Source organism: Ursus maritimus, unplaced genomic scaffold (assembly GCF_017311325.1).
Source record: "Ursus maritimus isolate PB19 unplaced genomic scaffold, ASM1731132v1 scaffold_4, whole genome shotgun sequence".
Classification (NCBI taxonomy): Eukaryota; Metazoa; Chordata; class Mammalia; order Carnivora; family Ursidae; genus Ursus; species Ursus maritimus.
In genome coordinates, this window is record NW_024426552.1 from 79,183,723 (window position 1) to 79,207,948 (window position 24,226).

The 24,226-nt window shown below is 51.2% G+C and overlaps 1 protein-coding gene and 2 non-coding genes across 11 annotated transcripts; all 3 read right to left on the reverse strand.

The window, feature by feature from the left end:
* Positions 1-398: 398 nt before the first annotated feature.
* EIF4G1 (eukaryotic translation initiation factor 4 gamma 1) lies at positions 399-19,977 on the reverse strand. Of its 9 annotated transcripts, none has more exons than XM_040621502.1 (33): positions 19,828-19,977; positions 18,951-19,007; positions 18,634-18,727; positions 18,249-18,335; positions 16,973-17,149; positions 16,648-16,747; positions 15,438-15,550; positions 14,531-14,623; positions 14,260-14,326; positions 13,142-13,972; positions 12,770-12,858; positions 12,489-12,675; positions 12,079-12,212; positions 11,799-11,957; positions 11,447-11,632; positions 11,058-11,255; positions 10,686-10,832; positions 10,221-10,457; positions 9,924-10,028; positions 9,642-9,801; positions 9,336-9,436; positions 8,634-8,736; positions 8,284-8,386; positions 7,836-8,068; positions 7,382-7,500; positions 7,089-7,261; positions 6,466-6,591; positions 6,250-6,331; positions 4,409-4,507; positions 4,161-4,295; positions 3,969-4,050; positions 3,688-3,828; positions 399-1,025 (listed from the first exon to the last, which is right to left on the reverse strand). In XM_040621502.1, exons 3-33 carry the CDS (start codon positions 18,691-18,693, stop codon positions 841-843), a joined length of 4,812 nt encoding a protein of 1,603 aa, XP_040477436.1. In that variant the 5' UTR covers positions 18,694-18,727; positions 18,951-19,007; positions 19,828-19,977; the 3' UTR covers positions 399-840. The 9 variants fall into 9 exon arrangements, with proteins under 9 accessions (XP_040477436.1, XP_040477434.1, XP_040477439.1 ...); XM_040621500.1 differs by having other exon boundaries at positions 11,447-11,635; XM_040621505.1 differs by having other exon boundaries at positions 11,447-11,635; positions 18,249-18,395.
* On the reverse strand, positions 9,516-9,591 carry LOC121100549. Its single transcript, XR_005832306.1, has one exon. It is a non-coding gene; the product is annotated as a small nucleolar RNA SNORD66 (small nucleolar RNA).
* Positions 13,018-13,086, reverse strand: LOC121100550. Its single transcript, XR_005832307.1, has one exon. It is a non-coding gene; the product is annotated as a small nucleolar RNA SNORD66 (small nucleolar RNA).
* Positions 19,978-24,226: the final 4,249 nt, after the last annotated feature.

A 24,226-nucleotide genomic window follows, 5' to 3' on the forward strand; every position in this document is an offset into this window, starting at 1 on the left:
AGACTCCTTGCATCCAGCCCCCTCTTTTTTTCTAGACCTTGAAGCCATAAAGGACTTCTCGGGCTATAAACAGCTCGAAACCCAGGGCCTCCTCCACACATAGGGGTCTGCATCACATTCTTCTAGTAAGTCCAGCAAGTGTGTTCTGGAAGTACCCCACAGCTATTTGTCTCTTCTCCCCTAACAACCAACAGGGTACCCTACCATGTCCGTTTCAAGGGTCCAAACCTCCAGGAAAGCAACCCTCCGACCCCCACAATCATGGACAGGGGAAGAGGCAAGAGGGGTGCCAGGTTACAGGGAACAGTGCTACAGTGCCAGCTCTGGAAAGGAGGCTGCCCACCTATCCATACCCCTTCTCCAGAGGGAGCAGGCCATAAAGCAGGGAGGCAGTGAGCTTAATTGAATTCATGTTTAATAATTACAGGCACCGTGCCCCCCCTTCCCCCTGCCCAGGCAGCAGCAGGGGTGGTGCAGGGGCTGGGGCATCTGCCCCCAGCAGCGAGGACGGCAGTCCCATGAGTGATTTTCAGAAAATAAAAAAGGACCCCAGGGGCAGGCGGTGGTGCCCCCCCACCAAGACACACCAAATTTCAAGACTTTATATATAATATATCTCTGTGCCCCAGGGGGAGGAGAGGGACACCTGGCAGCATCCTGGAGGGGGGGCCCCAGGCAGCCCCACGCCATCCTGCCTCTTCAGCCATTTTATTAGCTCAGACACATAGCACTACAGGCACCCACTGCCACCGCCGCTGCTGCCGCCCCCCCTGCAGTCCGGGCGGCTGGCCGGGCCATCCGAGTGTCCATGGGGCTCCAAGTCCCCGGCCCCACCCGCCTTCAGTTGTGGTCAGACTCCTCCTCCTCCGCCTCACGAAGCCACTTGAAGAAGGCTGTGACAGATTTAAGGGCCACGCCCTTGCCCTGTTGCTCAGCAGGGTCCTTGCTACTCTCCCAGCTGTAGAAGGCATCCTCTTTCACCACATCCTCGTCATACAGCGTGTCAAAGAACATCCGAAGCAGGTCTGCAGGCAGGACGACAGCAGTTAAGAGGAGTGCTACCCACAGCCACCCCATTCCATTCCCAGGCTCCACCACTGTTAAAACAAGGGCCTGACCCACCATCCCGATTATCTGTGTGTCTGACCATTCCAGAGTGACTAGGTGGGTCTCTAACAAGATGTTAATCTCATCATCTAAGAAACTGATGCATGGTAATGAGTCACAGCAAAACCTTACAAACCTGCCCAAGCTTCACCTCAGCAGCTTCACTCATGCTGTATTTAATGAGAAAACCATACACAGAACTGGTACTCCTCAATTCAGGAATGACGTGAAGTCCCAGATATATCACTCACCAAAGTCAAGGGTTTATAACCTGGCCCCCATTACAGATCCTGGCAAACTGTGGATCCCAATATCGTCTTATTTTCCACATACCTCCTGAACATACACATCCTCTCCGGCCTTGACACTTTTACATGTGTTGCATCCTTTGCCAGAAACATCCTTTCTCTTGTCACCTCCCTACTGAATTTCTTTAGGCTCAACTCCAGCACCCCTTGCTCTGACCCTCTTTCTCCCCATCCTGGCTACTAGTTAAGCCTTCCCAAGCACTTGTCCTGTAAGCCCTGAACACAACCTATCCCATACCCCCACACTCCGCTGCCAAATTTTCCAAAAGCAAAGGGAGACCAAGTAGCGAATACATTTTCTTCTGAATAAAGAAAGCCTTGGATCTGGGTCCAGGCCTAGATGAAATAACAGCCATCTATGAGAAGCTGCAAGCCAGGTGTTCCTCAGGGTACACACACCCTCAAATCCACAACCACCACCACCCAGACCTATCCTACAGCAGCAGAGCATTTATCCCAAACTTGTGTTCCAAATTCCATGCACACCCACCCTGGGGACCCTACACAATCAATTACCCACTCTGCCCTATATTTTTGAGCCCAAGCTCCTCCCATCTAAACACAAAAGGCCTCCTTTACAACCACTATCTCTTACAGTCAAACAAAAGATTTTGTCTTTGGACAAGAAATTCACTAAATTCAAAGATTTTGTCTACACTTGCTGTTTTCCTTTCTTCGCTCTCTCAGTCAAGTATTACTCAGTCCTTTCCAATCCAGACTGCCCCTGCTCTACCAAATACTGTTTATGCCAAAGTGGCCTCCGGCACTAAATGTTCAGGTCTGCTCCTATGGAATTCTCAAGTAGCACCTAACATTACAAACCACTTCCCTCTCCTAAAATTACTTTGTCCTTTGTTCATAGGGCCCTGTCCTCCTCTGATCCCTACCTGTGGGTCCTCCACTTCCTCAACGTTCTATCCCAGGCTCTCATCACTCTTCCTCAGGCAATCCCATATCCTCTGGAGATTTGCATGTGTTGCCCTGTGCCAGCTTCTCACAGATCTGCCACCAACCCTGACCTCTTCCTTTCCAAATGAATTCCCATACCAAGCTGTCTACCTGACATCTCTTTTTACCCCCACCTAGGGACCGCAAACTCATTATGACCTAACTTAACCTGATCCAGTATTTCCAACTCCCCAGGCCAATGGTACCACACCATCCCCTCACCTGCTGAAAGCATCCTGAAAGTCATATAATTTCCTTGTTCTCATGACCTCTCCCACCACGCCAGTGTTAACTGTAACCACACAACTCTCAGCACCACTGCCGCCAGCAAGTTCGAGCCGCCAGCAACACAACCTGCTCCTAATTTGCTGCTCTTGCCATTTCCACATTCACCCCGTTCCAAACCACTCTTCCTACTAATGGCCAGGATGATCTAAAAACTAAAATCCCACAAAACTTTTTCCCGTCCTTCGGCTGAAGGCCAAAACTCGTCCCATGCTGTAGACAGCCCAGCAGGACCTGGCCCACGTCCATCTCTCCAGCCCCATCTTGCCTCACACACAACTCGCTGCTACGCTTGCCCACACTGGCCTTCCTGGAGTTCTTTTACCCGTGTCAAGTCCTTCCTGCCTCAGGGCCTTCCTTTACACACAATTCCTTCATTTCAAGTATCCCCCTCACGTCTGTGGTTGTTATTTGGCTGCCATTTGTCAATTCCTTGTCATTTGGCTGCCGTTTGTCAATTCCCACTTGTTATCCCTTACACTAGGTGTCCCTAGAGAGCACCCCGCAGGACCCATCTTCCAACACTCATCACCACAGTTAGACTCCATGATAACACAAAACTGTGCTTGACGTAATCACTGCCAATGTCCCAGTGCCCTGGCATATACCTATTTGCCAAATGCAGAGTCTCAGGCATGTTAACCTAAACCTCAGTCTCCCGATATGGAATAGGGGATAACAACATATACTTTAAACAATAGTTGTGAGAATTAAATGAGGCAAGGAAAGAAAAGCCTCTCAGCCCCCTGCTAGGCCACAAGAGCACTGGGTACTTAGGTAAGTGTTACTGCTTTTCATCTCTGTGCTCCTGGCATCTAACAGCTGGCTATGCACAAAATGGCAGTCAGTTAGCCTTCAAAGCTGAGTCTTAACTCCCTCCATTTGTAGGCAAGGAAACAAACCCTTGCAGGGGGAAGAAATCAACCACCAGGGTGTTTTGCTCTCCAGGGACCACCCTCTTCCTTGGGTTGAGACCCTTTCCATGAGTGCCCCCTGCTGACAAGGCCCCCACCCCCACCCCCCGCAGCCTGGCTCTTACTGGCGGGCTGTTCTAAGGTCACTACAAGGGCCTGGAGAGCGTAGAGCGCCTGCAGCTCCTTCTGCTCATCACACAGGTATTTCTGTAGCAGTTTCGCTCGGGCTTTCAGCACCGCGACATCCACTCGGAGGGGCGTCTCAACTACAGGGAAGAAGACAGAGTTAAGTGGACTAATGCACCCTCAACCTGGTCCACAAATAGGAGGCAAAGACCGAAACCTCCCTCCCTCCATTTGCCTGCTGGGCCCACCCTTGCCCCACCATCTCCCTGGCTCCTCTTACAGATAATTGCAGAATAGCAGACAGTTGTCATGAGGGCTCGAACTAGTGTGTTGGATGCTACCTGCTGCTCACTCAGGTTGGCCTGTGCAGAGAGAAACAAATGGCCCGTGAGTTCTGAACTACGCCCCTGACCCGCACACCAAGAACGACCTCTCCTTTATCCCTCTTTCCCAACGCCTAGGGAGGCCATACCTCTATCCAGTCAAACACCCGCTGGTTACTGCTGCCCTCCTTCAGTAGCTTCTCCAGCTGCATGGTCAGCTCCTCGGAGGAGAGCATCCTTTGGCCAGGGGCTTCGGACTCCTCGCCCAAGGTATACTCCACCTTCTACAAAAGACCCCCAGTCAGGAGGTGAGTGTACCACATGGAGTGTGCGGAGGGAAGAGGAAGAAGAATGGCCAGTCCCAAATGCTAGAATTAGCCTAACTCCAGCCACAAACCTGTTCAGAGACGAATGCACTGACATCCTGGCCTTCAGGTAGAAATTCCTTCCAGCTGAGTCCAGCCTCTCGCCACAGTGTCCCCACCTTTTTGGGACCCTGGAAAATGCAAGACCAATTCAGCAAACTTCTCTCCCTCCCAGACCTAGCTCCATAAAGGTCACCCAACAAATATTTACTTAAAGGGCACTAGGTGCCTGCTAGGGGCTCAGAATGTTACAGAGGTGCCAAACAGGCACAGTCTCTCCATGCCTACAGGCTAGTACTGGACACAGACATCAGCCAAATGATCACCCAAAGACACAAGAAATCATCTACCACAGTGCCAGAAAACTGGAGGGGAGAGGGGCGGAGAATAGCCTAAGAGCCTCTACAGAAGAGGTCAATTAGCTTTCACAGAATTACCTTTACTGAAAAAGGTAAACCACCAAATCCTAACACCTCACCTCAGCCTTCCACACTCCTCCACACTTCTTTTTCTAAAAGAGCTTAGTTTTTCCTTATTCCAAGCTAACAAATGCTCACGGGAGAGGACAACTTCTAACAAATATGGCTTTTTGGTTACCAAGTCCAGAAAATTTTAAAAGCAGATATATCCCCCCACAACCCCACTGCAAATCAGAAATCCTCGCATCAACAACAGTCTGAGCCCATTTCTGTGAGGGGACAAGAGATTCTGAAGACATTACTCTTTTTTTTTTTAAAGATTTTATTTATTTATTTGACAGAGAGAGACAGCCAGCGAGAGAGGGAACACAAGCAGGGGGAGTGGGAGAGGAAGAAGCAGGCTCCCAGTGGAAGAGCCTGATGTGGGGCTCGATCGCAGAACACTGGGATCACGCCCTGAGCCGAAGACAGATGCTTAACGCCTGCACCACCCTGGCGCCCCTGAAGACATTACTCTTTGTAACAACAGATATTCAGGATGACATTAACCCTTAAGAAGACTACCGTAGCTCACAAATTTTAAAGATGCTCATTCTAAGGCCATTGAGTCATCTCACAGTTGATACATTTAAACAAATGACCCTAAGTCTTTTCTTTATTAACAGTGTAGCAATAACAGGTGCTATCACCTGCTGCACCACAGAGTCTATGAAATACACACTGGTTCAATTCGCCTCTCTCGCTTTTTTAAAACACAAACTGCCGTAATACAGGTTTCTACCTAGAAGGATGACCAGGACGCTGAAAGAACAATTCCTTTCCACTCAAGTCTTATCTGTCCAGGCCCCAGGGACAGCTAACCTCTTGAAAGTACTCTTCCCAGCTCTCGAGACCACAGAGTGCCCCACCCACTTGCCTTTCCTGTTTCCCTGTGACATTTGCTAGTCACCACTTAGCTTTCACAAAAACAGTTCCAGCGCCCTCTGGGAAAGCTTTCCCTCATGAACGTCAAAGAGACACTCCTTTGCAACCCCACAGTACTCAAGACACTCCATTTCGACTATTTTATTTCACGCTTTACTTCACACTGTTTTTATTAAGCTGTCATTCCTTACTTTTCTCTTCTAGCTGGTTTCCTGTGTTTTATTCCCAGTGCCTAATATGTGGTTGGCAAATGTTTAAAAAAATGCTAGTTGAATCAATCAATCAATCAATCAAGGGCTTAAGATCTTAGATTGCCATTCTCCTCCAGTCTTGCCCAGAACTCATGACAGGAACTGGTCTGAGAATGCCAGCCCCGGTGCTTTCTTTCCCAGGTACCAACACAGCACTACCATCACCATTAAACCCCATCCCACCAAAGGACCAGAGTCATCAGGGTCACAGCAACCAGCCAAAACCGCATGGTGGGAGGAAAAGTCCCGACACATCACCCCCAAAAGACTCTCACTTACCATGCTTTTACATAGAAGCCCCAGGATCTCCATCAACAGGGAAGCAGCTTTGCCCAGGGGTCTCAGAGGTTTTGTAATCTCCCTACAGGGAAAAAAAATATAATGAGTGTTGATAGTCTCCAAAGCCCTGTCAGTACACTACCCCATCCCTCCCTAAACCCCGGCAACGAACCTGCCAATATATACCTCCCCTGAATCCTACTAAAGAGCGCTTACCTGAACAGCTCCCCCATAGGTATCCCACCTTCCTGCAGAATGGGTGTTATGAGTTCTGCTAGGTAGAGCCACACATGGGGGATGTCAATTTCCATGTCTTCAGCCAATTCTAAGATTTCATGCAGCCTACAAATGGAATTTAGAGTCAGGGCATTCCAGGGGCACCGGGGTGGCTCAGTTAGTTGAGCGTCCAACTCCCGATTTCAGTTCATGATCTTGGGGTCCTGGGATTGAGCCCTATGTCAGGCTCCACGCTCAGCAGGGAGTCTGAGGGTTCTCTCCACCCCCCCCCGTCCGTCTCTCAAATAAAAATAAACATTTTAAAAAAAAAAAAGGTCAAGGAACTCTAGGAAACGCAAGCTGGACCCCCACCCTCCTTCTGGGGCAACATGGCATTGTTAAAGGATCGACTGTGGAGCCCCTCGAGAACACTTCCTAAACCTGGGACAATTATCTCAAGCTAAGGTCACACTCTCGCTCTCACATGGTATACCCTACCCCTGTCAAAAGTACGCTGACCAGGATGGCCTGAGGAACCCACACTCTTATCCAAGGTTGCATGGGTCCTACAAAGGAGGGAAGTCTGTGGGTATGTAAAAGTAGAAGGCCCTCAGGAGGCATACCCTTGGTAGTACTGAGCAGTGGAGAGATGCCCAGCAAGGAGCAGCTGGTGCAGCAGCCGCCCCATATGCTCACGAGCGATGGTACTGCGCTCCAGTGTTGACTCAATGCCATGCCGCACAAAGATGAAGAGCAGGGAGGGTGAGGCCAGCTCCTGTACACACTGCATTGCCTCCTGCAGGGGTGCGGGCAGGAGGGAGAGGGCAGTCACCATGGGGTCCAGACCCCATACTCCATGCCTGTCAGCACATGTCCCGCCCACTCTGCTGTCACTCACACCCCACCCACTGCCTACCTTCATGTCATTGAGATGGAGGTATTCCTCAATGATGGCCTTGGATTTCTTCTCCAGCTCTTCCTCAGAAAGCGCAGCCTTCGGGGGGCTCACCGGGGGCAGGGTGGCTTCTCGCTTCACTGAAGGGGGAAGAACAAATTAGGTTTGTTTTTTTTTTAAAGACTATTTATTCGAGAGAGCCAGTGAGAAATAGAACAGGAGCAGAAGGGGAGGGGTGAAGAGGGAGGGAGGAGCAGACTCCCTGCTGAGCAGGGACCCTGATGTGAGGCTCAATCCCAGGACCCAGGGATCATGACCTGAGCTGAAGGCAGACGCTTAACCAACTGATCCACCCAGGTGCCCCATGGAGACTCTTCAGTTCTAATTTTCCTAGCAAGAAAGGCTTAGAGCTCTGAAGATTGGAGACTGGCTAGTCCCAAACCCATACCTTTCCCTTCCTCTCCCAGCCCCTTACCAGCATCTCGCCCGCGGTCCCGATCCTCTGTGAGGCTAGCTGCCTTGCGCAATCCCTCAGGCTGGGAGGGCCGCTCTCTACTCCGCTCCTCCACTTCCTTGCTGAAGCTCCGCTTGGTGGCAGGTGTCCGAGAGCGATCGAGCCGGTCCCCACGGTCACCTCCCCGTTCACTCCGCTCTAGGCGGTCTCCCCGGTCCCCAGCTTTCTCACCTCTTTCCCGACTCAAGCTACTCCTGGAGAGAAAACAGGCACGTCACCTCTCACCTGTACCACCTAGGCGGCTCTCTCGTATAGTTACCCGACATGCTGAGCGACCATCAGGCCTAGTTCCTGCCATCAGGAATGTGCCCCAATCTAGCTAGGGGCCTGAGCATTACAGGTGTGAGGATTCCTATGGCAACCACCAAAGCCCAATCATAGTACTCCCCGTGTGATGAACAAACCTCACCTCTGTACCACACGTCTGCTATCTGTGCTTTCTATAGGCACTGCTTGTTGAAGGGCTGAGAAGCGGTTCAAGGTACTAGTAGCTGGACGAGCAGCTTCTGATGCTGGGGAGGCAGAAAGTCCAGATCAAAATCTCTTCCCACTTTCTTCCATTTTATCTCCTACTCACCAATTTAGGACACTCGGTCCTACAATCCCAACACGAACACCATTCATTCAGTCCCTAGTCCCAAGCATAGGCCTCCTGTTATTACCGAACCACTTTGTAGCAAAAGCCTCCCCTACAAACAAGGCTCTGCCTTCAAGAAAGAGGATTAACAGCCACCCAACTCTTTACAGTGGCCTCCATACCTGCATCAGAGGGCTTGGCTCCTGAGCCCCCACTGCTGCCCTTGCCCCAGCTCAATCGTCCTCCAGGTGCAAAGAGCTGGTTGTTAGAATCAATGGAGCCGGGCTGAGGAAGGAAAGGGATGGGAGAAATCATGAGTCTGATCTGGCCAAAGCCCACTACTACACAGTAGCAAATCGCCTAGACCAGGGGCCGGGCAAACTTTTCCTGTAAAAGGCCAAATAGTAAATACTTCAGGCTTTGCGAGCCATACAGTTTCTATTTCAACTATTCCACTCAGCCACTGTAGCACAAAAGCAGTCACAGACGATACTTAAAGGGAATCAATATGGTTGTGTTCTAATAAAACCAAGGACGCTGAAATTTACAATTTGAGTAATTTCATATCACATAATATCATCCACTTTATTTTTTTCAACTGTTAAAAAACCATTAAGGCTACTTGTTAGCTGTGGAATTAGAGAAGGAAAGAGTGGGCCAGATTTGCTGTGCGAGTTTGTTGACCACTGGCCCAGACATGTGAATACAACCCCTTGAGCTGGCAGTCCTGTCTCTAGCAATCTAACCAGTGAGAGGAAAAATTCAGCCGTCACCTTTCCAACTTAGAAAGTGAGGGGACCAAGATCCAAACCTAGGCTCAATGCCTGTTTGATCCCTCTTTACCCTCCCATGACCACCACCACTCCCTCCAATACAGCCCCTACCTTCGTGATCTTGGTGAGTCGTGAGGTGTCAATAGGGCGGCTGCCCTTGCTGATGGGGACTGTGTTCCAGCCACCATCATCCACAAGTGGGAGGCCACGGCCTGGGACAAAGAGAAGAGCATATTGCAATAATGAGTACCTCTTAGCACCCCTATCAGCTGGGGCTGCCTCCAGGCCCCCTTCCTCAGATCCTCAGTTCCATCATGTGGTCTCAGTGGCCCAGACACGTGGCACTAACAAGAAGTCATCAGTGGAAAGTTTAACCCCTCACCCTGCCCCCCTCCTCAATCTGAGCCTCAGACTCACTAATGGGTGGGCCTGGAGGGCCGCCCCGACGCTTGTCGCTGCCCTTGGCCATCAGTTGCTGCACTTTTACGTGTTCCCAGTGCTCTTCCATCTCAGCCTCCTTATGGATCTGGTCAATGGTCTTGGGACCCTGGTCCCCACGGCGTGGCACCCAATTGCTCTGTGGGGACAGAAGGCCAGCCACAAGGTAATTATATCAGAAAGCCAGACAAAGCAATGCTGGGAACTGGGGGCTATAGCGTACAGGTAGCAGACCAGCAGTGGGAAGGAGAGGACACACACCCGTCGCAGATCCAGCACGTCTTGCAGCATAAAGCGGATTCGGGATGAAGTCTTCTTTTCCTTAATGATTTTTTCCATCTGGTTGAAATACTGATCCATTCGGGGCTAGGAAGAGGCAAAGGGATGAGGCCAGGAACTTGTAACACCTCAACTCCCAACTGTAGGCCCAGCCCCTCCTCAGACCCTCGGCTCCTGTGGCTCAGTGGCCCACACATGGCAGCCCAACAAGGAGCCTGTGAGGGGACAGCAGGCCCCAGGCACTTTAGCCTGTGCCATTCCACATCCCAGGACCCTTACCTTGGCTTTTTCAAAGTCCAGATCTTTGCCAATGGTAGTGAGCAGACGACAAAGGCATTCAAGTGACTCTTCGTCGTGGTTCTTAAGGAGTTTAACCACACAGTCATGCATTATCGCCTCTGTTAACATCTTCAGCTTAAACAACTCCCCAATAAACTTGATATTCCCTAAAGAGCGCCGCCGGGCTATGTCTCGAGCCTCTTCCAACTCTTCTTTCAGGCGTCCCCGTTCTTCTGCCTGCCAGTTATAGGACAGAAATCCATCAAAAAGGTACCCAGACACTGGGCTAAAACCCTTCTATATTCCACTATCTGGATTCCTAACCCTAGCAGCAAGTATTCCTGTCTTAAGGCAGAGAAACCCCCAAAACACCATCACCCCCAGCGTCCTTTTACCTTCCCCCACCCCATTCTACAGCAAAGCAGCCACTAGGTGGGTGGACACTGGGTTGGCGCTTTCTCTTACCGTAGCAGCTTCATCCATTTCTTTTTGCTTCTTCTCAAAAACCTCATCATCATCTTTGTCTTTTTCAAACTCTTTTTGACATCGATTCAACAACAGTTTTCGGAAGTTCACAGTCACTGTTGGCTTTTCTGTAGTGGGCACTTTCAGCTGTATGTCAGAGAGAACGTCACATTTAGACTGGTCCCGAGTGGGGAGGCCCTCTAAGAGTCTTTAGCTACCTAATGCAGAAGACCCTTGGCCCCCACTCTGCTGCCTCCTGGCTGCCATCAACAGCACAGGCTGGAAGAGAACCAAGAAGCTGGACTCAAGGAGTCTCAGGAAGAAGAGAAATAGGAAACTAGACCACAAGGTTTAGTAACAGTGGAAACTAACCGCCATGAGGCAGCGGCACATGTTGGCATAGGCCACAGAGAAGTTGGGCTCTGAAATGGCCTTCTCGAAGATAAGGTCAATGACCCCTTTGAGGCGTTCCTCGGTGTCAATGGCCAGCTGTGTCACCTGCTTCATCAGCTGCTGGAACATCTGGGGTGTCAGCTTATTCAGGATAGAGCGCACCCTGCGGAACAGGTCCTGGGAGAGGGGACAGAGAAGACACAGAATCCAGTGAGTTCTCAGAAGAAGGGGTCACTGGGAGGGATGGGAGACGGTAGTATGGACTCGGGTAGCCACTAGTGATAAGGATGACAGAAACAAAGAGGGCAGAGCTGGAAGGCAGACCTTGAAGAGAAGAAACAGAGAGCAAAGGCAGCACTGGCCAGTACCTGGGTTTTGCTGCCATCAGCATCCTCTTCCCCTCGATCCTTATCAGCGGCCGTCCGCTTGCTGCTGGGTTTCCAGGCTTTCTCTGCTTTGTTCAATTTTATATCTTCAGTCATTAACACTGTGGCGATGATCTTGCGGGGCTCCTTTCGGGGACCCTGCTGAGAGCGCCGGGGTCCCAGACCAGCCTGCTAAGCAAGGGGTGAGGCCGAGTGAAGACACAGAGCAAGTCAGCACAACCTGTGACACTGCTTCCACACATCACCAGGGCAGAGTCCCCCTCCCCCCAGCAAGACAAGGGAGCCAGCCCCCAACCCCCCATGACCATCTGTCCCTCTAGCCAGTCCCACTCACCGGCCCTCGGGGAAGCTCCCCACCTGGCCCACCCCTTGGGGGCCCACGGTTGCTGAGGGCTGGTCGGCCAAGGTTGGCAAAGGAAGGAGTGAAGTCTGGACCACAATTTATGCCTTGAAGTCTAGGGGGGTCCAGTGGCCGCAGTGGTGTTTTATTGGCCTGCAAAGAGGAAAGGGAAGGCATGAGAAACAGGCTATGGCTCCTGACTATTCTTTCAGGACCTCAGGCTCCTCCCCCAGCCAGCCAGCCCAAACGGACCCTCCCCCTCAAGTCTACCAACCTTATCCAACACCACATCGCTGATATGGGGCAGGCCCTCCGGCTTCTGCATACTGGCAAAGATGAACTGAAAGCCAAGTAGGAACTCACGGTCATAACGCTTTTTCTCCTCAAGGTTTAGAGGCTTCCACTGATCTACGAGGAAGACAAGATGAACCAATCATACCTTTGTGTCCTGGGGCCCTGGCAAGAATACCCAACCCCTCTCAACCCTGACTTTAGCATACCTTTTTTTTTTTTTTAAAGATTTTATTTACTTAAATTTGAGAGAGATAGTGCGAGTGAGCAGAGTGAAAAAGAGAGCACAAGTGGGGTGGAAGAGCAGAAAGAGAAGAAGAAGCAGGCTCCCCACTGAGCAAGGAGGCAGGTAGACACTTAACCAACAGAGCCACCCAGGCACCCCCAGCATACCTGACTTATACTCATACTTCTGTTCCCCGGGCTGGATGTTCTCAGCATTGTGAATTTTGTCTTCCTTTGAGTCCCAAGTCTCGTCTGCTTCCTCAGGCCTCGGGGGTGCACTGCTGCCCTCAGGCTCTGGACCAGGACTGGTGCCCACAGGAGGCTGATTCTCCACTTCTGGTACTCCTGGGCTCACCTGTAACCAGAGAACATTCCATTTTGGTTGCAGTATGACTAGTGTTCATACCCAAACTCTGCCCTCTCTCCTCCATTACTTTCTGCTCCCTTACCTCCTTGAAGGCATCTAGAAGGTCTCCCACAGCCTCCTTCTTATTGAGCTCCTTAATTTTCCGTCTCTTCTTTGGCACAGACACCGCCACTATTTGGGGGATAAAAAAAATGGGAATAACTTAGAGAGTACCCCTAATCCCTGGGGTAATAAACCAAAAAAAAAAAAAAAAAGCAGCTACTCTACAATACTTCCTCTTTCCATTACATTTACTCTAGACTTAAAATTCTTTAACTCTTGGAATTTTATCTCTTAGGCTCCATCAAAAGGCTTCTATGACCCAGACACAGTGACACAAATGAGAGGTCATCAATAAAGAGAAAAAAACCACACCTTCTGGCCCACCCCACTTCTGCATCCAGCCACACCTTACCTTGGGTGGTGGCTGCTACCTCCGAAGTCTGAGACAGGTGGGCTGCAACAGGGGTGCTCTCTGGGGGGAGAAGTTCCTCTCCTCCCTTCTGACCTTCAGCATCTCCTGCTTCTCCTTCTTCTTCCTCTTCTTCCTCTTCCTCCATTTCCTCCTCCTGTGCTGGGGAAGTAGCTGGAGGAGCCATAGCTGGAGTGGCAGAGACAACGGTGGGGGGAGCCACTGCTGCTGTAACCTCCTTGGCCTGCTCCTTTGGCTCACTGACTGGGCTTAAGTCCACAGCTGGTGGCGAGGGGGCTCCGTTGAGCAGTTCCTCAGGTTGGGCAGTTGGAGCAATGGGCATGGGGGATTCGGAGGGACAAGCTGGGGGAGGGAGAGGAGCAAGCTCTGGGCTCGACTCCACCTCTGGTTCCAGATCCTCAGATGGGACAATGCCATTCGGTTCAGGAAGAATTTCCTCTTTGTGAGATGCAGAGGGGGTGGAAACCTGGAGAGGACTGGAAGAGAACTCAGATTCTGGAATCGGTTTGCTAAGTGTCACTTCTACTTCCAGTATGGGTTCAGCGAGGGGAGTGGGTTCTGGAGAGAGGCAATATGGCTCCCCAGTTTCACGGGGCATTGGGGTGGATTCTTCTACAGACATTTGGATCATCCCCGTTGTCACGGTGTCCCCAGGAATGGAGAGGACTGCGAGATTAGGCTCAGACCCCGGTTCCAAGATTGGGGGTGGTGATGGGGTCGGACAAGGCGATGAAGGCTGGGATTCTGAAGGGCTGTGTTCTGGGCCAGGCAGCCCGGGCCGGCTCCCAATGATTGCTCCCTGGGACCGGTCATCTGCACCGCAGGAAAGAAGACAAGTAATTAAAGGCAAGTCTTCACTGCTGTTGTTCCTCCTCCTCCCAGCTAAGATATTCCCAACCTAACACCCACCCCCACAATCTTATTCCACCTAAGCCTTTTCCCTTCTCACCCAACATGTGATCCACTCGCAAAATCCCACTACTTACTAAAACCTAAGGTCATTCTTCTCTGACACCCAGGTCAAGTTACTCCACCTCCTCAGCATTTGAAATTGTCACAAGCCCTTCCCCATAAAAGTTCTGCCCCACCTGCTTACCTACCTGGCCGGACAACAACAGCAACCTGGGGTGTCTCCCCATTAGCCTGAGGCTCCAGACCGCCTCCCGTCTGCAGGACACAAAGGGTTACCAAGTTTGCCCTGAAGAGGCCCACAACCCTTCTCTATTAGAGCCATTTCTACTTTAACTCTGCCTAAAAATCCAGGAAAGCAGGGAAAGAAATCCCTTAGTTGAAAGAAAAGATCAAAGGACTTGGGAACCCAGGTCAGAACAGCCATCCTAGCCAGGGCCTCACTCAAAGATCAGACAATACCTGGGGAGGGGTGGGTGTGGAGGCAGTGCGGGCCCCAGACATGATCTCCTCCGTGATATCCTTCCCTCCTTGGTTTGGATCTCGAATTCGGATCTGGGGAAAGAAAGCTCCAGGATGAGTGGGAAACAGGAGGAGCCCACCTCTCCACCCTGCCCCACTCCTAAGACTCCAGGCCAACCCCCCACCCCCCACTGGGAAGCAGGTGGGTGGGAGCCAGGAACCCCATGAGTTCTACTGTCAACCCATCCAGCTCATCTTGTACTCCCTACCCCGGCCCCCACCCCTAAGAGACCCTTGACCTCACAGAGCAACCCCGTACATCACAATGCCCCTCCCTCCCTCAGCCCTGCCCCACCAACAGTCCCCAAGTCACTGGCTGCACACCATGGGGCCCAGGACCCCCATCTAGCACCCATACAGCTCACTTGTGGCTAGTCTGCCTGATCTCTGGGGGCAGGGCCCAGATCCAGTGGGTGGAGCCAGGGTGACTCAGCGGCTTCCCCAGCCCTGGCACCCTATTCTGGGCACCACGCCCAGGGCTTGAGGATTGAGCAGAGGCGGAGGCCTCAAGAGCTTCCAGGACTGGGAGGTGGGGGGTGGGGCCACAGAAAACAAACCATTTCCAAGACAAGCCACCAGAAACCCAAAACCAAATACAGATCTTATGGACCCCCAGAACCTGGGTCTCTCAGGAACTCCCACACTAGTCTCTTTAGTTGTCCCATGAGCCACTTCTACACCGGAAGTCTTACTCCTAACAAAGAACCTGAGCACTTCACAGATCTCCACTCTCTAACCACTCCCAGCTGAAGATCTCCTTCCTCAACTTTCTGCTCCCTGACCCACAATGTGCCTGACCTTGATTCTCCCTTTCCCACATGTCCCAGAGCCCCTTGCTGCTACTCACGGTCTTCCGCTCCCTCTTGGGAGCAATCTGGGGTGGCTGGTTCATCAAAACTGGGGCGGGGGCCACACCAGTGGGAAACTGCTGCACACCCTGGGCTGGGTAGTAGGCGCCAGCTTAAGGGGGGGGCACAGAAAGGAAGAATGGTGGCAGCGTCAGGGCCCAACCACATACAAACGCCTGCTTGAATGCCTCCCATCCCCAGAACCTCTCATCACCCACAGCCGGCCCCTTGCTCTGCCCCACCCACCTCCCCAAGAGAATGAGGTGTCTATCAAAGCTGGGGAACCAGTCTGAACTGCGTTTACAAGAATTCCTGACACTGACATACACACACCTCGTAGACAGGCACTCCTTCCCCACCACATACCAGCTACCACTACCAGGACTTCTGTTTCTCTTCTACCCTATAAGGTATTATGTATGCCCCCAACCCCCAGCAACACACACACATGTATTCTGAGGGAGCAGCAACTACTTAACCTAAAACAGAATCAGGTCTTTGGCTGGGAATGAGTAAAACAGATTTGCCAACCCAGTTCCACTCAACCTGAGTCCAGTTCCAGTCTCCAGCCCTTTGCTAAGGGGCAAGGAAACAAAGAGTAACATTATGAACCAGGCCCAGGATGTGGAAAAATTAATTCCTTAAAGCAATGGTCTCCAAAATGGGATGTGTTCTTTAATCTCATCCATAATCTCCACTTGTTTTTGACAAGCAACGTTAAGTGTGTTCTTTAAATGATGCATACGTATAAACAAACAAAAACATACATGTATTAGAGGTACATACTCAAAATTTTTCCTGATAGATGATCAAAAAATTTTGGAAACCACTGCCATAAAGAACAGACTAATCCTTTCCTAGAATATAAATGAAAACAGCTACAAAACCTCCCAAATCCACATTACATGGGCTCCCACCAACCATGGAACAAGTGTCACAGGGAACGTTTACTAAGAGGCCCTCAAACTTGTGCCTGATCCTATATTCTTAGACAGAGGGAGGAATCCCAACTCTTACCAATGGGACAAAACACTCCCTGCCCCCCAAATCCCCACCCAACACCGATTTCACATTAAGCACCAATTCCTACTACCTACTAACCCTATCATTTTTAGACTGAGGAATGAGCCTAGGAAGGGTCTAGGAATTCGCAGGTGAGTTTAGATGCTCCCTGGGACTCACTCTCACCTGACTCCCTCCCCTGCTTACCGTAAGTCCCAAACTCTGTAGGGCTTGCACCCGGATAGAAGCCTGGGGCTCCTGGCTGTACAGGATACTGCTGTGTCGGTACAACATATGTGGAACGCCCCTGGTGGGGAAGGGGGAGGAGGAGGGGAGAGGAGTTGAGGGAGCTATGAGTACCATATCAGACTACAAAGAGAATGCAGAGCAAGACAGGACAAGCCACTGTGGGCAATGACCAGAAGGAAGTCCCACTTCTGCAGAAGAGATGGGAGTGGAGGGTCAGGGTAGGGGAGAAGAGGGTTGGGGTGTAAGGTTCCATGGCTTCCAGCCCCCAAGCCTCCAACCTCACCTGTCCAGGGATGTAGTAGGCCCCTTGGGAGGCTGAGTAGGAAATCTGGGAAGGGATCATCATTACTTGGGATCCAGCAGGGTAGACATGGGCAGCTGGGCCAGGGCGGGCGGGGGCTGCACTCTGCACTCGGGTGGCTGCACTGCTCGGGGGCTGGGCCCGGCTAGGGTAGAAGTGCTGTCAAGAGGGAGGAAGGCAGTTGGTGTTGGGAAAGGGAGGAAATGGACAGCAAAATGGCCACTCCACAATGTCTCTAGTCTGGAGAGAAGTACTGGGGGCTTTGGAGCATGGGGGCCAATCCTAACTCACCTGACCAACTGATGGTTAAGTGGCCTCTTGTACTCACGCGTACCCTCCACATTCAGATATGCGCTTTGCACTCTATGAATATTTATTTACTCCCTCACTGCCGTGCATACTCATGTCACCTCTACCAGGCTACCCCCTCTGCAAAGGGTTCCTAACACCCAGATGCATCATGCCTAAGTAAAACCCTTTTGGGCAACATACTCCCCAGCATGCACTGCTCCACCCTAAGGTACAGAGGAGCTGACCACTAACATGCAAGTCTCCCAGTTCCCAGATATGCACTCTGCCAAGATCTAGCCCCTAACATGCATCGGTCAGCATCAGACTGAGGACCTTAGCAAACATGTCTCCACCCTGAAGACCCCGTCCCTGTGTCTAGCCCCTGACTAGGGTGGAAGTTAAGGGTGAGACCACAAGAAAGGGTCCAGGATTAGCAAAGGAGTATTACCTGCAGAGACCTGAATCCTCCCTGAGAGCACATGGGGACAGGAAAGAAGAGAATTATCCCCAAGGTGATGGGGGGGGTGGAAAATGAAGGAAGTAGGACAAGAATGCTCCCACTTAGGAAGAATTTAGGGAACAGAGAAAGGCAAGAACCAGCGGGAGTATTTATCTCGCCAGAGTGTAAAGAGAAAGAAGGGAAGGGGAATGGAGCACTCAACCTCCCAGGAAAAGGAGGAAATAGGAAAACAGGAGTTGGCAGCAGGGCCCAAAGCACTGCTCCCAATTCTCAAGGCACCAGGACCCCTAGTAATGCCACCCCCACCGACTCCATACTCCCCAAGGGACCAGCCACGGTAAGTAATCAACAGCACAAAGTGCAGAGCCGCATGAAAGAACACTGAGCAACTGTCAGGAAATTGGGGCAGGTACAGGGCCTCCATAGTTTCCATCCTAGGCCCAAACTGGCCTAAGCTTTCCATGGCTCCCACCCAGGCCCCCTACTCCCCTCCCCACAGCCCCTCACCTGGCGGGGCTGAGAAGGCGTGTTCATTTGTGTCGCTTGTGGCGTACTGAACACCACCGGTGCTGTCTGCCCCGGGGGAAACGCTGGCTGAAGGGGGGAGACCAGAGTTCAGCAAGAGGGGAAACCCGGGTGGGGCAGAAACCTAAGCTGGTAAAGTAAGGGGAGCAGACCTGTGGCAAGAGCTTCGGCAGTCCACATGCCCCCTCTTCCCCATGACAGCCCCTGGGAACAGCCCAGGGGCCCTGTCTCAATTTGGCAGCAGGAAGCTGCACTTTGCCCTGACACAGATGGGGGTGGGAAAATCCAGAGGTTGGAACCTGTTCCTGACCAGCTGCCTGATCTCCCCCACCCCCACCCCAGTCTCTACTAATTCCTCCCTAATTACCTGTGGGAGTCCAGGGGACGGGGCAGGTGGGGGGCCTGTGGGCTGTGGAGCTTTGTTCATTTCATTTGGTGCCACATCAGGGTCCCCCCAGCACCTGCTGGNAAAGAGTGGAGCTCGGAAAGGGGAAGGCACCCAAGCTTAAGGCAAATGGAGTGGGGGAGGGGTTGAAGCAAGGGCTGGGTCCCACACCGAGTCCCGGAGGCGCGAAGGGGGTGAAGGAGCAGAAAAGATTCATCTTACGTCCCCACCAACACGTTGTCAAACCCGCATCACCTCCAACCACCCCCCTGGTCTGCTGAAACAGCCCCCTCACTCACCCCCTCGGTTAAGAATAAGTCCACGGTGCGGCCTACAGGTTCTGGGCATCCGAGGGCCTGGGGTTGGGAGGTGAGGGGTATCAACCTGGCTCCGCGGGGCCCAAGACCAACCAGACCGGAAATTCCAGGTCTCGCTGGCACCAGGCTCCCGGATCACAAACGGAGCTAGCAGCTTCGGCCGTGGTGTCCCCACCCCCCACCTGGGGACACCGGGTTCGGGGCCAGGCCCAGGGGCACACAAGGCACGCCTGCTGCGGGTGGCCGCGGGGGCACCCTCACGGGGCCAGACGCGAGGCCTGCCGCCGCCCAGGAGCGGAGGCCAGGAAGGGCGGGAGTCGGGCCGTAAAAGGCCAGGCGGGCGGCGGCCGAAGAGGAGCCGGTTCCTAGCAAGTGAGGGTCGGCCCGGAGGGCGGGCGGGGCCGGGGGCTCCTCCCTGCCCGCCGCTGCCGCCTCCCTCCCCTGCGCCCTCCCTGCGCAGCGCCGGCCAGTGCCAAAGAACAACGTGTCACTTCCCGGCGGCCGGGCCGCAAAGGGGGGAGGGGGCGGTGGGCCGGGAGCCGCGGTGCTTGCGCCTGCGGGGCCCCCTCGGGTCAGGCCGAGGTGGCACTTCGCGGCCGGCAAACCCGGCACCCTACCATCCCGCGGGGGCCGCATATTCCGACCCCGCGCTCCCCCACCCCCACCCAGCAACCAGGCCGGGCCAGGCCGGGCACACGTGGGCCAGGGATCGGGCCCTGGCGGGCCGGGGCCCGGGCTTGGGCCGCGGGGCCAGGGCGCCGGGGCGGCTGCGCAGGGTGGCCGGTCCCGGCCCGGATGGCGGCGGATGCGGGGGGAGGGGGTGGGGGGGCCGGGTCGGGCCCGGACATGGCGGCTTTACCTTCAGTCTCCTTCAGTCCGCGCGGCCGAGCCCCACGCAGCCGCACAGACGTAGTCCACAACCATTTCCGGCTCCCCGCACAGATCCCGCTCGGCGGCCACCGCTTCTCCGCAGGCGCAGCCGGCGCCCCCACGTGACCGGCGCAGAGGGCGGAGCTGCGCCCGGTGCCGCGGAGTACAGAAGATTTGCCCCGCCTCTTCATGTGATAGTCACTGCCCGCCCCCGTGTCCCCTCCCGAACTTTGGAACTTCTAGACCGACCCCCCTCTGCGTCTCTGTTCCGCGGTTCTTTAGTTCATTCATTCTTTGAACAAGCATTTATTGAGTGCATACTAAGTACTAGACGAGTGCTGGCGGCGGCGCGGGGCGGGGGGGCGTGCTGAGAATACCGAAATTTATTGAAGACTCAGTCCTGCCTAAATAAATCATGATACAAATATGAAAAGAAAAACAAATTATGCAGCCTTTGAAAATAAAGTGATTGAAATACCTATTCAACTGAATGCCAGGCTAAAAGGACTGAAACATTCTAAGGAATTAATACTAGTAAATTTGCCTTGGGAAGATCAGCCACTCCCAGGGAGGGACAAAATCAATCATGGAAAGTTCAGAATAATGATGGAAGAAGTAAACCCAAAACTCCTGCCCTGCAGCCAAAAGGTTTTTGGCACCAGGAGGAATCGTCCTAGAGCCAAATCCACGTTACTCAGATAGTCTAGGTTTTAATCCAAAACTCTGCTACTTTCCAGCCATGTACCTACTACCTACCTACTTAATAACTGTTGTAAAATGGTAAGATTTGAAACCAGGCAGTCTGGCTCAGTCCAAGCTTTTAACCTCTGTGCTTTCTCTCACAGTGATAACATCCATACTATTGGATTGTGAAGATTAAAGGCGTTAATTATGTGAAAAGGGCTTGAAACAGTGCTCATGTACATGGCAAAGACACTCTTGTGCACGATCTGTGGGTGTGGGTGTGTGCATGTGCACACATAGTCTCAGAAGGTAAGAAAACACTTTCTCTGTACCAATGGTAACATGGTCATTTAATATATATATATGACCTATGTAATCTCAATCTCCACAATTTCCTATAAAACAGATTGCATTCTTCCCATTGTATATGAGGAACTGAAGCTCCAAAGGAGAGCGAAATAGATTCACGGAGGAGGAATCCTACATAGTGAGGATGAAAACTCAGATCTAGTGTTCTGCGACTCTTCATTTTGGTTCTGTGACTTCATCATGTATGACAGACACCTTTCTCTATTCTTCTAATTTCTTTTTCCCTAAGCACACCAATATATAAATATCAATCACTAAAAAAAAAAAAAAATCAATTACTGCCTACATGCCAATCTGTTCCTAACTCAGAAACCTCTCTCTCAAACCCCAGTTAGAACAAGGTACCACCTAAAAGACATCACCTGATCATCCCACAGGCATCTCAAACTGTGTATGCCCAGATAGGAACTTGTCATCTCTCCCTACTCAGGAGTCCTCCACCTCAACCCCATACATGTTGGTGCCTATGTATTCTTTTTCAATGAACAGTGCCCAACCTGAAAATCTGGGATTCGTCCTACATTCCTTCCCATCCATGTACTACCTCTAATCAGTCACCAGGTCCTCTTGGTATTTGGATCAAATTCAAGTCCTATTATCTTTAAAAAAAATCTTTCCTCTGCCCTTCCCCACTTCTAATGCCCTGGTTCAGGCATTTATTTCTTTTGCCTGGTCTCCCAGCCTCCATAGTGAGCTTCCTTACCCAGATAACTGATGTGACTTTCCTGCTCTCACTCAGTGGTCTCCATTGAGAGACACTGTCGATTTCTTAGAACAACGAAGCTCTTCTAAACCTGATCTGAGCCTGTGTCTCTTTTAGATTGTATCTCCTACCACACTTTTTCCTGGCCCTGTACACTTAGTCAAAGCAAACTATCCGTGGTTTCTGAAAATAAATAGCTTTTCCACCTTCCTTCTTTTTGTACCCCCTTAGCGATATTCTACCCTTTTCCTCTGGACAAACTCATCTTCCTCCAGGTCTCACTTGCCTCAAAAATTTCCCCTGACCTACCTAGGCACTTAGGCTCTATTTCAAGGATTCCATGGGAACTTCTTCACACCCCAGTACAGTATCAATAACAATATATCACAATTGTTTTCTTTCCCATTAAGTAAGCTTTTGGAGGATAGGGTTTTGTTTTTTTCCAGTATCTTTGCATCCCCACAAACTAAAATAATGTCCAGTGCAGAGTAAAGCTCCGCTGATATTTGTTCAAAGAATGACTGAACGTGAAAGGTTAAGAGTCATTATGAAAATTTTACTCTAAAGCACAATCACTGATTTGGGAAAGAATTATCACTTTATTTAGACTGTTTTGCAGTTTACAAATCACTTTCTTTTTTTTTTAATTTTTTTTTTTTTTTTATTTTTAAGTAGGCTCCACACCCAGCATGGGGCTCAAACTCACAACCCTGAGATCAAGAGTCTCATGCTGCACCAACTGAGCCAGCCAGGTATCCCTACAAATTACTTTCTAATTTATCTTTTTTTGTTGTTGTTTTAAGATTTTATTTTTGGGGCTGCCTGGGTGGCACAGTCAGTTAAGTGTCTGACTCTTGGTTTTGGCTCAGTTGTGATCTCAGGGTTGTGAGATCGAGCCCTGTGTTGGGTTCTACAGTCAGTGCAGAGTCTGCTTAAGTTTCTCTCTCCCTCTTCCTGTGCCCCTCCCCACCACACACTCTGTCTCTAAATTAAATAAATAAATATTTTAAAATATATTTTATTTTTAAGTAATCTCAACACCCAACATAAGGCTCAAACCCACAGCCCCAAGATCAAGAGTCACGCATTCCACTGACTAAGCCAGCCAGGCGCCCCTCCAAATTATCTTAATATTGCCACCATTGGATTATCAAGGAAGGCAATTACCATATCCCCGTTTTACATGCAACAGAGTCTCAACAGACATGCTGATCTGCTCAGGACCACAGAAGATCCCATTAAAGGGGTTTGACAAGTCCACTGACTCCCAAGTCCAATACTTCAACTTTTCATACAGGTTTTATACAGGCTGCCAAATAAGAACAGAGAGAAGACAATGAGACACTAATCCGAAGTTGCCGTTCTTCAGCTAGCCAAGACCTTGGACCACAAGGGGGTCTGCAAGGCTCCAAGGCTACAGACACAGATTAATGTAATAAGGGCATAAGCTTTGGAGTCAAACTTAGATTCCAATCCTGGCTCCACCACTTACTATGTGACCTTGAGTAAGTTACTGACTCTCTCTCCAAATATTATATTCCTCACCAAAACACAGGGATAATACCTACCTCTCAAAGCTGTTGTGAGAGCTCTGAAGTATGTAGAACCATTATTTCTTCAACATTTATAGAAGACCTATTAAATGTCATGCACTGCTCGGAAGCTAAACCCACAGAAAGTCTTGGTTAGTTAGCTGATTATCTGGCAGGGCCATATGTTCTTCTGCACTGCATCCCCAGGGGTCCAGGCCCCAACTGGCAGCATAGCCATACTCATACCAACCCCACCAGGAAGGAGCACTGAAGATCAAAAGTGATTACATTCCAGGAAGGAGGCTACTCCTTTTTCCCATTGCTACACTAAGAGGAAGGCCAGGGTCAACCTTTGTTGCACCCAGTTTCTACAAAGACAGCACAGAAGTAGATGTTAACATGATCAAATCTCTCTAACAGCAGCCTTCCAAGAGAGACAGATTGAAGGAGATAAAGATGTCCCTTTCAGGGGCGCCTGGGTGGCTCAGTCGGTTAAGCATCTGCCTTTGGCTCAGGTCATGATCCCGGAATCAAGCCCTGCATTGGGCTTTTGCTCAGCAGGGAATCTACTTCTCCCTCTGCCCTTCACCCTGCTCTCGTGCTCACTTGCTCTAATAAATAAATAAAATCTTAAAAAAAAAAAAAAAAAGATGTCCTTTTCATTCAGTAGCACAGAAGTTAAAGAGTAAGGCTGACTCTGCTGCTTCTTAGAGCAGGGATCCTTAGCCCAAAGTCAGGGAATAATGGGCTTGAGGTGGGCGTGCATTGGTGGGGTGGGGTGGGGGTGGGAATAGTATCCACAGCCCCTTAGAAAGTTATTTGTAACAGTTTGTATTAAAATTTGTGTATATGCATCTCCTAGAAAGAAGATCCATTACACTGATCAGCTTCTCAATGGTCCCCGCCCCTAAAGATGAACCGCTATTTTAAGATGATTAAAAAGGAGGGGAAAAGGGCAAGGAGTTTAATTTGTTCCATTCAGGGCAGCCTCCCTGCTAGCCTAGGCTCAGAGTTGCTATAAACAATAGCTTTTCACATCAACTCTCCACCCCGGTCTGGCCTCCAGCCACGATACCCCAGAAAACACACATAGAGGGACC

What these genes read in the sequence shown, in the direction of transcription:
- EIF4G1 (XM_040621500.1), bottom strand. Translation starts at nt 18,693, where the DNA reads ATGAACAAAGCTCCACAGCCCACAGGCCCCCCACCTGCCCCGTCCCCT. An exon ending in GTGCATTCGTCTCTGAACAG is followed by an intron (nt 4,296 to 4,408) that starts GTTTGTGGCTGG and finishes GGTCTTTTGTAG; the next exon opens with AAGGTGGAGTATACCTTGGG. An exon ending in GACCTTAGAACAGCCCGCCA is followed by an intron (nt 1,026 to 3,687) that starts GTAAGAGCCAGG and finishes TCCTGCCTGCAG; the next exon opens with ACCTGCTTCGGATGTTCTTT.